The sequence below is a fragment of the Neoarius graeffei genome, chromosome 12 (genome assembly GCF_027579695.1).
Source record: "Neoarius graeffei isolate fNeoGra1 chromosome 12, fNeoGra1.pri, whole genome shotgun sequence".
Taxonomy (NCBI): domain Eukaryota; kingdom Metazoa; phylum Chordata; class Actinopteri; order Siluriformes; family Ariidae; genus Neoarius; species Neoarius graeffei.
Genome location: NC_083580.1, coordinates 73,201,951 through 73,217,096, shown reverse-complemented (window position 1 = coordinate 73,217,096; position 15,146 = coordinate 73,201,951). Strand labels below are relative to the sequence as shown.

Below are 15,146 nucleotides of genomic sequence, written 5' to 3'. Positions count from 1 at the left end.
GAGCCCAAGCTATGCGTGGAGGTGAGCCCGACTATCTCTAGCCGGTACCTCTCAACTTCCTGCACAAGCTCAGGCTCTTTCAGCCCCAGTGAAGTGACATTCCATGTCCCAACAGCTAGCCGCTGTGTTCGGGGATCAGGTCGTCGAGGCCCCTGCCTTCGACTGCCGCCCAATCCACATTGCACCAGCCCCCTACGGCTACCTCTGTGGGTGGTGAACCCACAGGAGGTCGGGCCCACGTCACCGCTTTGGGCTGAGCCCGGCCGGGCCCTGTGGGCAAAGGCCCGGCCACCAAGCGCTCACATACGAGCCCCAACCCTGGGCCTGGCTCCAGGGTGGGGCCCCGGCCGCGCCATACTGGGCGACGTCACGGTCCTTGATAGATTGTTATCCATAAGGGGTTTTGGTGAACTGCTCTTAGTCTGGCCTGTCACCTAGGACCTGTCTGCCTTGGGAGACCCTAACAGGGGCATAATGCCCCCGACAACATAGCTCCTAGGATCATTCAAGCACACAAACCCCTCCACCACAATAAGATGGCAGTTCTAGGAGGGGGGACATATATATATATATATATATTGTAGCCATTCTTAATTTGGCTTATCATAGTTTTATTTAGCTTGATGTAATAATTAACAGTTATTCCACAAAATCGAATTGTACGGTTGCTGATAGAAGACGAGGCACGTAGCACCGAGTTGGCTATAATCCATGTACGACGAGATTGAGTGGAATAACTTTTATTCTATCCACATTCACTGGATTTTGAGAAACAGAGCATTTTTGTTTTTATTTTTTGCAAATTCGATAAATAAAAACTTTATACAAAATGTCCGACAAAATCATTTACGCTTAGAATATAAACAAACCGGTGAAATGACAGGAGCAATTTGTGAAAAATGCTATAATAATAATTCTTGAAAAATTAAAAAAAGATATGTTCTTACCAACAAATACTTTTATTCCATATTTTGCTACTTTTTTTTTTTCATTTTTTGGATTTTGTTTTCAAGTAGACTTTTTATTTCATCCTCGGTTGGTTCAACAACACGCTCCGCCATTTTGTTTTTCTCTACTCACGGTATATGACCTGATGTCCTAGTCGTAGAGTAGAGTAGCCAATCAAAGCACGCGATTGCTCATATCCAGTGAATGTGGATAGAATAATAAGATTAACCATCAGGATTACTGTCGTTAAAATTTGAAAAGTTTTTTGTTTTTTTTAATGTGTTCCTCTTGGATATCTATCCAACTTCCTTGATTGTACAGTATACAATTCTGGAAATGTAGTTGTCATCTCAGGGTGTTTTTCTTTACCACCATTACCTCTGCCTTGCTCATTCATCTCACTTACTGGTCACTAAATCTACAACCTGATTTCTGTTAACCTGCTTTGTTACAACGTCTATTAATATTAGTGCTATATAAATAGAATAGAATTTAATTTTCTGTTAGTTGCGTATTGAAGCTGTGTAATGTATAATGTCCATGCTGTCATCTATCAAAGTATAAAATACCATAGATATAGACTCGAAACGGAGGCCAAAGTTTATAATGCATGGCTCATGACTGGTAATTACTAGAACTAGATGGCCATTTGGGATAATTTTTATCTTGGGTGTGAAACTGCTCAAAAATTGTTTTTCCACTTGACGAAAGTATATCCAGTGCTACTGATCTGCCCATCCATCATCTGTAACCACTTATCCTGTGCAGGGTTGCAGGCAAGCTGGAGCCTATCCCAGCTGACTATGGGCAAGAGGCAGGGTACACCCTGGACAAGTCATCACAGGGCTGACACATAGAGACAAACAACCATTCACACCTACGATCAATTTAAAGCCACCAATTAGCCTAACCTGCGTGTCTGGAGAGCATGCAAACTCCACACAGAAAGGCCCTCATCAGTCACTGGGCTTGAACCCAGGACCTTCTTGCTGTGAGGCGACAGTGCTAACCACTACACCACCGTGCCACCCATACTACTGATCTAAAATTGTAAAAAAAAAAAGCTTCATGTTGTTTCTGTGGGTCTTTATATGTCACATCTTATACGAATCTCTGTGCTTTCTCTCAGCCCGGCCAACGGGGGGCGCACATGCTATGGAAATAATTATGAGTTCCAGCTGTGTAACAATGACGAGTGTGACAAGGATCTGTCTGATTTCCGAGAGGAGCAGTGCAAGTTATGGGATCCGCGCTTAGAGCACCAGGGGACCAAGCATCACTGGCTGCCATATGAACATCCTGACCGTGAGTTATGACATCAAATTATATATTAAACTGTTCCTTATGATGGATTGTTAGGAGTGGAATGTAAATATGGCCACTTTAATAGGCGCACGTGTACCTTTACTCGCTGATGCGATCGTTCAAACAGTCGATCACGTGACAGTAACACAGTGCATAAAATCACAGGAAATATCAGAAAAACATTTGACCATACGGCCCGTTCTATAATCGCGGGTCCATTTTGAGTGTCAACTCTGTTCGTCACCGTCAACTCTGTTGTTGTCAAACCGGGCAATCCATTAAACAGAACTGACGATAACAGAGTTGACACTTTCCCACCCTTTTGTGTCTTAACCTCAAATATGTATGAAAACAGAATTTTATGGATTTTAATCATGTTGTTTTATTTGTTTTTTTAAGCAAGATATAGATTCACTTCAATATCACAATAACAGAGTTGACAAATCATTCATCTACTGTTGGTGTAAAATCCTCAACACTTTGTTCAAATTAATGGGAGAAGAAACAGAACGTGCCTCACCACTTTTCTGAGGGAGTGACATCACTTGGTGCAGGGGTCATGCGTATTATTAAAGGAGAACTGAAGGCAAATGTTTTATCATCAAAATTCTGTTGATCTCATTTTATTAAATATCGGAATGCATTTTTGATAGCTGTTTTGTCACTGCTATAGCAAGTTATGAGTGTTTGAAATATGCTATGTAATACGTATATCAGTCCATATGTCAAACCAATGGCCGTAACCGAGATTCGTTGAGACCTGAGCGAGACATCGTAGGACGGAAGTAAAACGTACAGCGGAAATCAAAGTGACCGACATCTGCCAATGTTGTCAAAAGACGCGCGCGCCCTCTTTCGAACGCTGATGTAATCAAGCTGGAAGTTTTGTTTGTTTTGATAGTAATCAGGAAAGTTTGAAAAAAGTAGGCAGTAATCGTCATTTAAACTCGTTTTTGTGCAATATTTCGTTTGGAAAACAGTTTTCAAAATGGCGGCACTGACACCTGGCTGACATTTCACGTTTCGAAGTCTCGCACAAGTTTCGTGAAGGTCGCGTGGATAAGCGACGCCTGCCGTGGACCAAACGAACTAAATTCAACACGGCTAAAAACCGAATAGGCCGATAAGTATAATATTTAATTGCAATTAGTTGCCAATACTAGTCACGATATAAGGTTACTAAAACCGAAAACATAATTGAATAACACGTTAATTAAGAAATAAAGCAAGTTTAAAAATGACTTCGGTTCTCCTTTAAAAGTCTTTGTGGATTTTATGTGGTTTTATAACAGAGTTAACAAGAACATTGGGACAGATTAATTAATTATTTTTTTTATTACTGAAATTTCACATAATACAGAAAATAGACTTTCTATTAAAACTGCAATTGATTTTATAGGAGTTAATAGAATAAGACCCACAAAACGGATTGTTAGACTGAATCGCTTAATGTTTATTCGAGTTGAATGGATGAATCAGGAATCGAAGACAGGCAATAATGTGGGGGGAGGGGTGGGAGTCATTTAGTGAATGTTTTATGGATAAATTGGGTCTAAAATGTACATCAAGCATTACTATTGGTGAAAGTTTGTCATAATTTGCATTATTGTTCAAAACTGATTCAATAAAGATTTATTTTGAGGAAAATAACAAAAGTTTTATTCCGGAGATGCTAAATGTACCCCGAATTCTAGAATGACCCATACGTTGGTAGGTAGTGGTTTGATTTTTTTTTTAACAAAACTGCTGATCTCTTGGGATTTTCACACACAACAGTCTGTAGAGTTGGTGCGAAAAACAAAAAAACATCCCCTGAAAGGAAGTTCTGTGAGTAGAACCGGCTTATTAAGGAGAAATGTCAGAGTGGAGAACATGGTGAACCTTCAGGGAGATGAGATACAACAGCAGCAAACCACATCAGGTTCCACTCCGATCAGCCAAGAACAGGAACCTGTGGTTACACGGATGCCGGTTCACTGAAATCAGAAAGCTGAAAAGTGGAAATTAAATCCAGTTTTGATGATCCTGTGCCAAATAATCTTTGCTTTATTGTTTGGAAATCATTACTTGTGTGGATACGGACTATGAAATGCGTGATGCATGTCTTCCAGATGTGCCCCTTAGCAAAAAGAAGTATACTTCAAGTTCATTTAATTAAGTATACTTAAGTAGGGTTAAAGTATATTTCCTTAAGTATACTTTTGTGTACCAAGTATACTGATATCAGTGTACGGTACTTACAGTATACTTGTAAGTAAACTAATCTAATACTTCTTGAGACTAAATTGGCCCACTTTTAGTTTATAAACAGTATACTTTAAGTCTAAGAGACGTAATCTCTGAGTATACAACTAGTATTTTTTATTTTGTACTGCAAGTATACCACAAGAAAACTTATATACTAATAGTTTACTAGTTCTATACTTGTAGTCCACTCTTTAGTTTACAAAAGCATACTTCATAGTATACTGGAAATATACTATGAGTTTACTTGTTTCATACTTCTAGAACACTTTTTAGTTTACTAAAGTATACTTTGTAGTATACTGGAAATATACTATTGGTTTACTCGTTACACACTTCTAGTCCACTTTTTAGTTTATAAACTGGAAATATACTATTAGTTACTGGTTATATACATCTAGTCCACTTTTTAGTTTTGAAGTATACTGCAATTACCCTTCTAGGTATACTATTAGTTTTCTAGCCCGAACCCTTACTTCATGCACACTACCAGGAGACAACTTAAGTGTTTTATACCTTAAGCTATTCCACCCCAGAGCTGAGCACAAACTTATGGTACATGTAGGTTTAAAAGATGGGCTTTAAAACATGCTGCCGTATATCACAAAGACGCCAATATGTGTGGAAAAGAAGTATTTTATAGGCTACTATCAAAAGGATAAGCACAACTACAGGGCCAGTACACTTAAACATAAGGCACAAATATTTTAATACTTTATTCCACTTTTGTTAAGTATATCTTGATCAATAGTTTAAGTATAAGCTTAATATACTTAGACTTTTCGATATACTTTTCAGTATAAGCCAAGTATACTTATGTATAACTTTATTAAGTATATCTCTGATAAGTAAATAAAAAGTAAACTGAAAGCATCATCTCTTATTTTTAGTTTAAAAGAAATATACTAGAAGACCATTTGAATAAACTTCTTTTTTGTAAGGGGCTTCATGTACCGTTAAGTTGACCTGTTTAATTAAATTGTTTGAGTGTAGTCTTGAGAATATGATCTCAGCAGAAAGTCAGAATGCAGTTTAGTGTTTTTAGTTTGTCAGGGGTGTATTTCTCGATAATGTAGAGTTAAGAGTCCTTTGTGATGAACGAATATGAAAGCTCGACTGGCTCTTTAAAGCTTGGGTTCTGGTCCTGTGGGAAGCCTGGAGAATTTTATACTGAGACAACATCAATACTTCGTTACATAATGGACAATATCAAGACAACAGAGGAAAAAAGTAAGCAGAAAACTGAAACTGTCCGTCCGGCCATCTGTCTGTCTGTCTGAACAAAGGCCCTCTTTTGGTGCTATAAGTGTCTCACTGCTTCGAAGTGGAAACAACTTCACTTGGCTGTTTCTGCCACTCGAGTTATTGGTTCGGATAGCTGTTTGATTTGGTTTAGTCGTTATTATTATTACGGTTCGAGGGATGGTTTCTGGATTGGATTTGAATTCCTGTGCAAGGTGATGGCAGTGCAAGACTAATATAAGGCTCGAACACTGGGAACGGAAGCAGTGAAAGTTGAATGGAAGGCTACAGCAGTTTCAGACAAATGGAAATGCTATTAGGGAGCAATGACATCTCTATTTTTCCACCAGGACGAGACGGCTCTCACATTAGATGGAATTTAGTTAGCCAGTGGTTAGCTGCACTCTTTTTTTGTATCCGTCGAATGTTGCTGCTTGTACTCTACTGCTGTTAACAAGGTGGTTTTGAGGCAGGATACCCGTGTTCATGGTGCATATGAGTCTAATTTTGAGGATCCTCTGTGGCTGAGGTTTGGTATAAATTAATCAAGACCACACGTTATTGTTTTCTCAAAATGATCCAATCACCAATATGGCTGTTTTGAAAATGATTAGGTTGATGCTAGCTGGAATAGAGTTTCTGTATTCTTATTTCTTTATCTAAAGATACTTTCCTCTCCGTGTATGTGTCTGTGTGTGTGTTCTTGTAGCTGAGGAGCAATGCAACCTCTACTGCCAATCTAAAGAAACAGGAGACGTGGTCCCCATGAAGAGGATGGTGCATGATGGCACACGCTGTTCCTATAAGGATTCTTACAGTGTGTGTGTGAGAGGAGAGTGCGAGGTAACCCATCACACACACACACACACACACACAGACCGCAGACACTCAGCCCATCACAGGAATTCATCCCCTCCAGTGCTATCAAATGAAAAATGCCAGACTTAATAGAATAGATCTTAGCTGGCTATGCTTGGCTCTTCCCTGGTTCTCTTTTAGTCTCATATTTCCAAAAGCGTAGGAGTCATTTGGCAAACGTGGTCCGGGGGTCGGAGCCGTATTAATGCAAGTTGGGTCAAGAGTATGCACTTAAATGCTGCAATGATTGAGGGCTGCGTTTAATGATTTTTTTTTTTTTTGGCAGTAACATTTGCCATTTCTTTATCTGGTGATCGGAAATACAGACACCTCCAAAAAAAAAAAAGAACTGCACTTCATAAACCGAGCTCATAAAGAGAAATGTTTATTTAACATTTATGGAAGGAGTCTCCAGTGTCAGATTTTTAGCTCATCTGTCCATAAGGCCGTGAGCTGTTACCATGGCGTGGCGTCCGTCATCCGTCCGTCGTCCACAATTCAGTTAAATTGTATCTCCTCCGTCAGTTCTCCACAGATTTCCATTCCGATTGATTTGTTTGACATAACTCGTCACTCCGCACAAAACTTGGTCATTGTTTTGTCAAATTTTTTGCTAACAAGTTACTAATTAGGCCAAATTAACTAATTTTCCAGGTCTCTCATGAGAATTGTATCTCCTCTCTAATTTCTCATCCGATTCCAGTTCTGATCGATGTTTTGGGTCGATCTTCTCATGAGGAACAAAACTTGGTCGTTTGTATGTTGAGTTTCCTTTTGTAAACACTTTGTTTACCTTCAGTTAAATCGTATCTCCTCCTTCCCTCAGTTTCATTTCAGTTCTGGTTGTTTTTATTTGAAAGAACTCAACCTTCTGCACAAAACTTGGTCATTATATTGTCAATTTTTGCTAATGAACTGCTAATTAGGACACCTTAACAAGTTTTGGGACTTCTTCTCATTAGAATTGTATCTCCTCTTGCAGTTCTTACCCAATTCCAGTTCTGATCGATCTTTTGGGTAGATCTTCTCTTGAGGAACAAAACTTGGTCATTTTTATGTTGATTTTCTTGTTGTAAACAATTTGTTTACAACTTTGTTTATTTTCAGTTAAATCATAACTCCTTCCCGAGTTCTCAATGGATTTCGGTTCCGATTGTTTTATTTGAAAGAACTCAACCTTCTGCACAAAACCTCGTCATTGTATTGTAAAAATGTTTTGCTCACAAATCTGTAATTAGTTCAACTTAACACGTTTCCTTCCGACTAGAGTTGTATCCCTTCTCTCATTAATAATGCGAATTCAGTTCTGATCGATGTTTTGGGTCGATCTTCACTCGGGGAACAAAATTTAGTCCTTTGTTGATTTTCCTGTTGTAAACAATTTGTCGTGGAGGTTGGTCCTCTCTCACATCGTCACATTTCAGTTCTGCTTGATGTTTTGGTTGTCGTGGTTGTTTTGATGGCAGGCCAGATGAGCGGCTACGTCCTTGACGTTCTGGTTGGAATATTTTGTAAACTGTAAATTTTTTTTTTGCCAAAATTTGGAAAATCTTCAGGACAAAGGAGTTTAGGACTTACAGATTTACACACTTTTTTGTCTTATTCAGTTCAAACGAGAGGCTGGTGAAGGATTGATCTTTATAGCTGCTCTAATATCAGTGATGGCAGTTTCATGGATGTTCCACAACATTACATTTAACTACAAATGTTTAAAAAAAATTATGATCTGTTGTTTATTAATTGATTAAAATGTAAAATCACTTCACTGGCAAACTGCTTTTATTTAAAAAAAAAAAAACAATGGAAAATAATCCACTTATGCTTCATGTTACCCTGGTGTGGATTATTTTTCTATCAAAGCAAGATCTATTGTGTGCTCTTCCCTACTGCCATGATGCCTTCTGGCTTATCGTTCCGTCCCGACAAGTTGGTTCTGTCGCAGTAATCCAAATTTCCTGATTAGTATGCTTGCAGTGCTGTTCATTGTGTTAATGCAGTTTGTTTTTTTAGTTCGTTAGTCTAGTTAGATAAATAATACAGTGGAACGCATCATATTAGGGACTTGTGAGTCCTCGACTCCTCAATATTAGCAAATGATTTAGGTTGAAGCGGTTCTGCTGATGAAAAAGGTAGTGAAACTGGTGGTGTAGTCTACAGAGCAGTAGATTAGATTCTGTATTTTTTTATCAGGACACACACTTTTAAACATTTTTATGTATGTTCACACCTACGTTTGTGCAGAAAGTGGGTTGTGATAATGTGATCGCTTCTGAGATGGAGGAAGATAAGTGTGGTGTGTGTGGAGGGAACAACTCCACCTGCAAGATCGTCAAAGGCAACTTCACTCGGAGCACCAGAAAGCCAGGTGAGCGTCCCGGGTGTGTGTCTGTATGAAACATTACTTCTGAATCTTTTACAGGACCACAGGAAGAACCATTTGAACACATTTGATTCGATTCGATTCGATCCTAAGCTTTCCATGTTCTCTATGTGACACAATTCACACTCTCACTCACTGAAAAAAGATTTATTTATCACTATTATGCTGTAATAGTGTCGTGTGGGAATCGGAGCAAAACGTTAAGTCGTAATGATGTCGTGTGGGAATCGAAGCAAAACGCTAAAGTCGTAATGATGTCGTGTGGGAATCGGAGCAAAATGCTAAAGTCGTAATGGTGTCGCGTGGGAATCGGAGCAAAATGTTAAAGTCGTAATGGTGTCACGTGGGAATCGGAGCAAAATGCTAAAGTCGAAATGATGCCATGTGGGAATCGGAGCAAAACACTAAAAAATCGCAATGATGCCGTGTGGGAATCGGAGCAAAACGCGAAAGTCATAATGATGTCATGTGGGAATCGGAGCAAAACGCGAAAGTCGAAATGATGTTGCGTGGGAATCGAAGCAAAACCCTAAAGTCACAATGATGTCGTGCGGGAATCGGAGCAAAACACTAAAGTCGAAATGATGCCATGTGGGAATTGGAGCAAAACGCTAAAAAGTCGCAGTGATGCCGTGTGGGAATCGGAGCAAAACACGAAAGTCGTAATGATGTCGTGTGGGAATCGGAGCAAAACACGAAAGTCGTAATGATGTCATGTGGGAATCGGAGCAAAACGCTAAAGTCGAAATGATGTCATGTGGGAATCGGAGCAAAACACTAAAAAGTCGTAATGATGCCGTGTGGGAATTGGAGCAAAACGAGAAAGTTGAAATGATGTCGTGTGGGAATTGGAGCAAAACACTAAAGTCGTAATGTCGTCACAATGATGTCATGCGGGAATCGGAGTAAAACACTAAAGTTGAAATGATGACGTGTGGGAATCGAAGCAAAACGCTAAAGTCATAATGATGTCATGTGGGAATCGAAGCAAAACGCTAAAGTCATAATGATGTCATGTGGGAATCGAAGCAAAACGCTAAAGTCGTAATGATGTCGTGTGGGAATCGAAGTAAAACGCTAAAATCGTAATGATGTCGTGTGGGAATCGGAGCAAAATGCTAAAGTCGTAATGGTGTCGCGCGGAAATCGGAGCAAAATGCTAAAGTCAAAATGATGCCATGTGGGAATTGGAGCAAAACACTAAAAAATTGCAATGATGCCGTGTGGGAATCGGAGCAAAACGCGAAAGTCATAATGATATCATGTGGGAATCGGAGCAAAACGCGAAAGTCAAAATGATGTCGTGTGGGAATCGGAGCAAAATGCTAAAGTCGTAATGATGTCGCGTGGGAATCGGAGCAAAACCCTAAAGTCACAATGATGTCCTGCGGGAATCGGAGCAAAACACTAAAGTCGAAATGATGTTGCGTGAGAATCGGAGCAAAACGCTAAAGTCGAAATGATGTCATGTGGGAATTGGAGCAAAACGCTAAAAAGTCGCAGTGATGCCGTGTGGGAATCGGAGCAAAACACGAAAGTCGTAATGATGTCGTGTGGGAATCGGAGCAAAACACGAAAGTCGTAATGATGTCATGTGGGAATCGGAGCAAAACGCTAAAGTCGAAATGATGTCATGTGGGAATCGGAGCAAAACACTAAAAAGTCATAATGATGCCGTGTGGGAATTGGAGCAAAACGAGAAAGTTGAAATGATGTCGTGTGGGAATTGGAGCAAAACACTAAAGTCGTAATGTCGTCACAATGATGTCATGCAGGAATCGGAGTAAAACACTAAAGTTGAAATGATGACGTGTGGGAATCGAAGCAAAACGCTAAAGTCATAATGATGTCATGTGGGAATCGAAGCAAAACGCTAAAGTCATAATGATGTCATGTGGGAATCGAAGCAAAACGCTAAAGTCGTAATGATGTCGTGTGGGAATCGAAGTAAAACGCTAAAGTCGTAATGATGTCGTGTGGGAATCGGAGCAAAATGCTAAAGTCGTAATGGTGTCGCGCGGAAATCGGAGCAAAATGCTAAAGTCAAAATGATGCCATGTGGGAATTGGAGCAAAACACTAAAAAATTGCAATGATGCCGTGTGGGAATCGGAGCAAAACGCGAAAGTCATAATGATATCATGTGGGAATCGGAGCAAAACGCGAAAGTCAAAATGATGTCGTGTGGGAATCGGAGCAAAATGCTAAAGTCGTAATGATGTCGCGTGGGAATCAGAGCAAAACCCTAAAGTCACAATGATGTCCTGCGGGAATCGGAGCAAAACACTAAAGTCGAAATGATGTTGCGTGAGAATCGGAGCAAAACGCTAAAGTCGAAATGATGTCATGTGGGAATTGGAGCAAAACGCTAAAAAGTCGCAGTGATGCCGTGTGGGAATCGAAGCAAAACACGAAAGTCGTAATGATGTCGTGTGGGAATCGGAGCAAAACGCTAAAAAGTCGCAATGATGCCGTGTGGGAATCAGAGCAAAACGCGAAAGTCGAAATGATGTCGTGTGGGAATCGGAGCAAAACACTAAAGTCGAAATGATGTTGCGTGAGAATCGGAGCAAAACGCTAAAGTCGAAATGATGTCATGTGGGAATTGGAGCAAAACCCTAAAGTCACAATGATGTCGTGCGAGAATCGGAGCAAAACGCTAAAGTTGACACGTTACTCTATCGTCTGGAGATGTAGGAACATTAACAATAATCTTTTGCCACAGTTCCACTGGGAACCGGAACCATTGGATTAATGTGTTGCGGCTGGTCATGACGTTGTGGTCACAGCGCTGACGTAAATGATAATGCAGTGATTTTCTGACAGAACTACTGACACCTACCTAAGCTGAATACTCATAGAGCCTCACTGTAATTTTAAAGCAACAAGGAAACAAAATATCGACAGATTTCTCAGAAATCAGAATGAATTACACATCATATCCGGTCTTGCATGTTTTACACGTCTCATAGAGGTTTGCATGACGTAGCATCCTGTTAAATACAGTGAGGTAGGAATACACAACATCCGTTACTTTACGTTTGTAGAAGACTGAGTGGGAATAAAAATGTGTTATCCATCCCATGTTGATTTTACCTGATACATTAACAGGTTTTGTATGTGAAAGGGTCTTGTCTTTCTGTGGGTTTCCTTCGGGTTCTCCAGTTTCCTCCGATTTTCCAAGAACATACCAGTGGGTGGATCAGATACTGTATATTAACCCGAGGTGCGAGTGGGTGAATTTGCGTCTGCATGGTCCAAATTCGGGGAGAAAATCTGGGGGATTTGCTGGGATTGGCTCCAGCTACCCTGTAACCTTGACAGATAAGCGGTATGATGGATGGCTGGATGTGCTTTGAGAATTCAGTTATCTCATGTAATGCAGCTGTTTGCATCTGCAAGCTTTACAATTCATATGTAGGTCATAACAAATACCTCAACCAGCTACTGATTTTGTACTAATCACACACTTTTTAAAATATACAATATTATATAAAATATACTGTAGGTTTGGAAAGATTTGAGCTTTTAATACAAAAACAACCTCTCATCTCATCATATCATCCCTAGCCGCTTTATCCTGTTCTACAGGGTCGTAGGCAAGCTGGAGCCTATCCCGGCTGACTACAGGCGAAAGGCGGGGTACACCCTGGACAAGTCGCCAGGTCATCACAGGGCTGAAACATAGACACAGACAACCATTCACACTCACATTCACACCTACGGTCAATTTAGAGTCACCAGTTAACCTAACCTGCATGTCTTTGGACTGTGGGGGAAACCGGAGCACCCGGAGGAAACCCACGCGGACACGGGGAGAACATGCAAACTCCGCACAGAAAGGCCCTTGCCGGCCACGGGGCTTGAACCCGGACCTTCTTGCTGTGAGGCGACAGCGCTAACCACTACACCACCATGCCGTCCCAAAAACAACCTTTTGTATTAATTGGCATAAAGGTAGGTTTTGCCTCTGAAGCCGGTTTTCCAGAAGCCTGCAACTCTAACCCGAGCCAAACGAAAGAGTTTACTGTTAATGCTGCAGCATCATTAACAGTGTAATTCCAGCTCTGAGCTGGATCTGTGTCTGGAAAACAACTCCTAGGCTTCCTGAAGCATGCCCATTTCTGGTACAACAAAAATATTCTTGAATGTTTTGTCGACCTGTTCCCTCATAAGCAGCTTCCTGATAACTTTCTAAAATAAACACTCAGGTTTCCTGAAGATCCTGGAAATACCCAGAGGAGCGAGGCATGTCCTGATCCAGGAGTTTAAAGGATCTCCTCATATTCTGGGTAAGCTGTTTCACCTAAATGATTCATTCTGAAAACTCTCCTCCTCATAACTCAAGAGTTTGAGTGTTTGGCCTCCCACTGCTTGTTATTGATAGGCTCTTCTTGGCATTGAAAACTTGATTCGTTCCAGCTCGCCTGAGAAACTTCCGGACGTCTGGAAAGTAATGTCTCTCATAGTGTTGATTTATCTCCATTTCTCCAACCACCCAAATCACAACTCAACCAAGACTGATCTTTATATCTCCTTTTTGAATATTTTTTTTATACCCACGCTCCAAAGGGTGTGTGTGTGTGTGTGTGTGTGTGTGTACTGTTTTTTTTACCTCTGTATGTCTGTATCTCCGTCTGTCCAATACACCCTTTTTCTCAGCAGCCACAAATCATAGCCACTTGGTATCAAACTTCAGCTTGGGGTTCTATACCGTGCATACCATTTTCAGGTCTGTCGACTTCCTGTTTACCGACTGAATGTACGTATTTACGAAACATATAGGGTGGATTTACAAAATTTTTGGAACAATTTTCTCAGCAACTACAAACCACAACTGCTTGATATTTGGTACCGAGCTTCAGCTTGGGGTTCTATACCGTGTATACCGTTTTCAGGTCTGTCGCACATCGACTTCCTGTTTACTGACTGAATGTATTTACGAAACATATAGTGTGGATTTTGATGCTATTTCAAGAAGCAAAATGCTATTTCAAAGTGACAGTTTACCAGGATGCTGTTTGAAATCCCTGGGGAGAGACACTGCTCTTTACTTACTCGTTTCAGGGTTAATTGTTTGTTGAAGTCAGTATTCATAATAAGTGTCCTGTTCCTTCGATTGCTTGCATTCTGATATAAGTGAGAGCGGGGGATACGTAAATAAGCAGTAGCTCACAGCTGATCTTGTTTAAATCATGAGTCACGCTGTGGTGAGAGTTGTGGCTGTAAGGTTGGTGGGGTTTTTTTTGTTTGTTTTTTGTTTTTTTTAACATTAGCGGTGAAGAACCAAGCCACGGATGACGTATTCCTGAACGATGAGGGCGAGTTTCCTGAAACCAGATCAGTGATTGAGAAAGGTGTGCTTTGGGAGTATACCAACGATGATGATATGGAAACAGTCCAGACCACAGGCCCACTGAGATACGGAGTCCTTATCATGGTAATGAAAGCAGATGTGTATAACAGACCAGATGGTGATGTTACTTAAGTGGAAGTAATTAAGGGTTGGGAGTTTAAACAATGCTGAATTCTTCTTGTGCTCTTTAACAATGACAGAAAATAATAACAAACCTTATATAACATATCTTGCTGCAACTTTAAAGATAAATCAGTTCTAGATTCTTACAAATTATCATAACTTTAAGGTTATAAGCCTTTTTTGGATTGGGTTAGTTGTACAGATGGAGGTGGGGCAGCGTAATTACTGTATTACTGGAATATCTCTGAGATTTTAGTCCCATCAGAATCCATCATTTCTCCAGCACATCACCTGGTCTTTTCTGTTTTTAGCTCATCCGGCTGTAGGCCAGGCCGGATGAGCTTATGCAATGACGCATCGTCCATCCGTCGTCGTCATCTGTCCACAATTTACAAAAACCGTTACTCCTCTTCCTACAGGATTGATCAGATTTTGATCAAACTTATATACAATGTTCCCCAAGTGGGTGTGCATAAAAGTTGTAAAGATGGTGGCGCCACCTGTCATCTTTACAATTTTATGGGCGTTTTAAAAATTTGGGTGACTCTTCACATTAAATGCGACTCTTCGTAAACTGCTAGGACATTTTCACTGAAACTCAACCTGAAGACTCTAAAGACATATTCCAACAAGAATTGTTAACCAGGTGGCGCCACCTGCCATGGATGAGGCTACAAAGAGGTCACATGCA

General features: G+C 40.4%; 1 protein-coding gene across 5 annotated transcripts in view; it reads left to right on the top strand.

Moving 5' to 3' along the window:
* adamts2a (ADAM metallopeptidase with thrombospondin type 1 motif, 2a) overlaps nucleotides 1-15,146 on the top strand; it is a 168,366-nt gene that overhangs the window by 139,271 nt on the left and 13,949 nt on the right. For all 5 annotated transcript variants that reach the window (XM_060936380.1, XM_060936383.1, XM_060936381.1 and 2 more), the window contains 5 exons: nucleotides 2,078-2,253; nucleotides 6,449-6,582; nucleotides 8,839-8,962; nucleotides 13,188-13,268; nucleotides 14,253-14,416. In XM_060936380.1, the coding sequence (XP_060792363.1) occupies nucleotides 2,078-2,253; nucleotides 6,449-6,582; nucleotides 8,839-8,962; nucleotides 13,188-13,268; nucleotides 14,253-14,416 (679 nt within the window). The remainder of the gene's footprint in view (nucleotides 1-2,077; nucleotides 2,254-6,448; nucleotides 6,583-8,838; nucleotides 8,963-13,187; nucleotides 13,269-14,252; nucleotides 14,417-15,146) is intronic.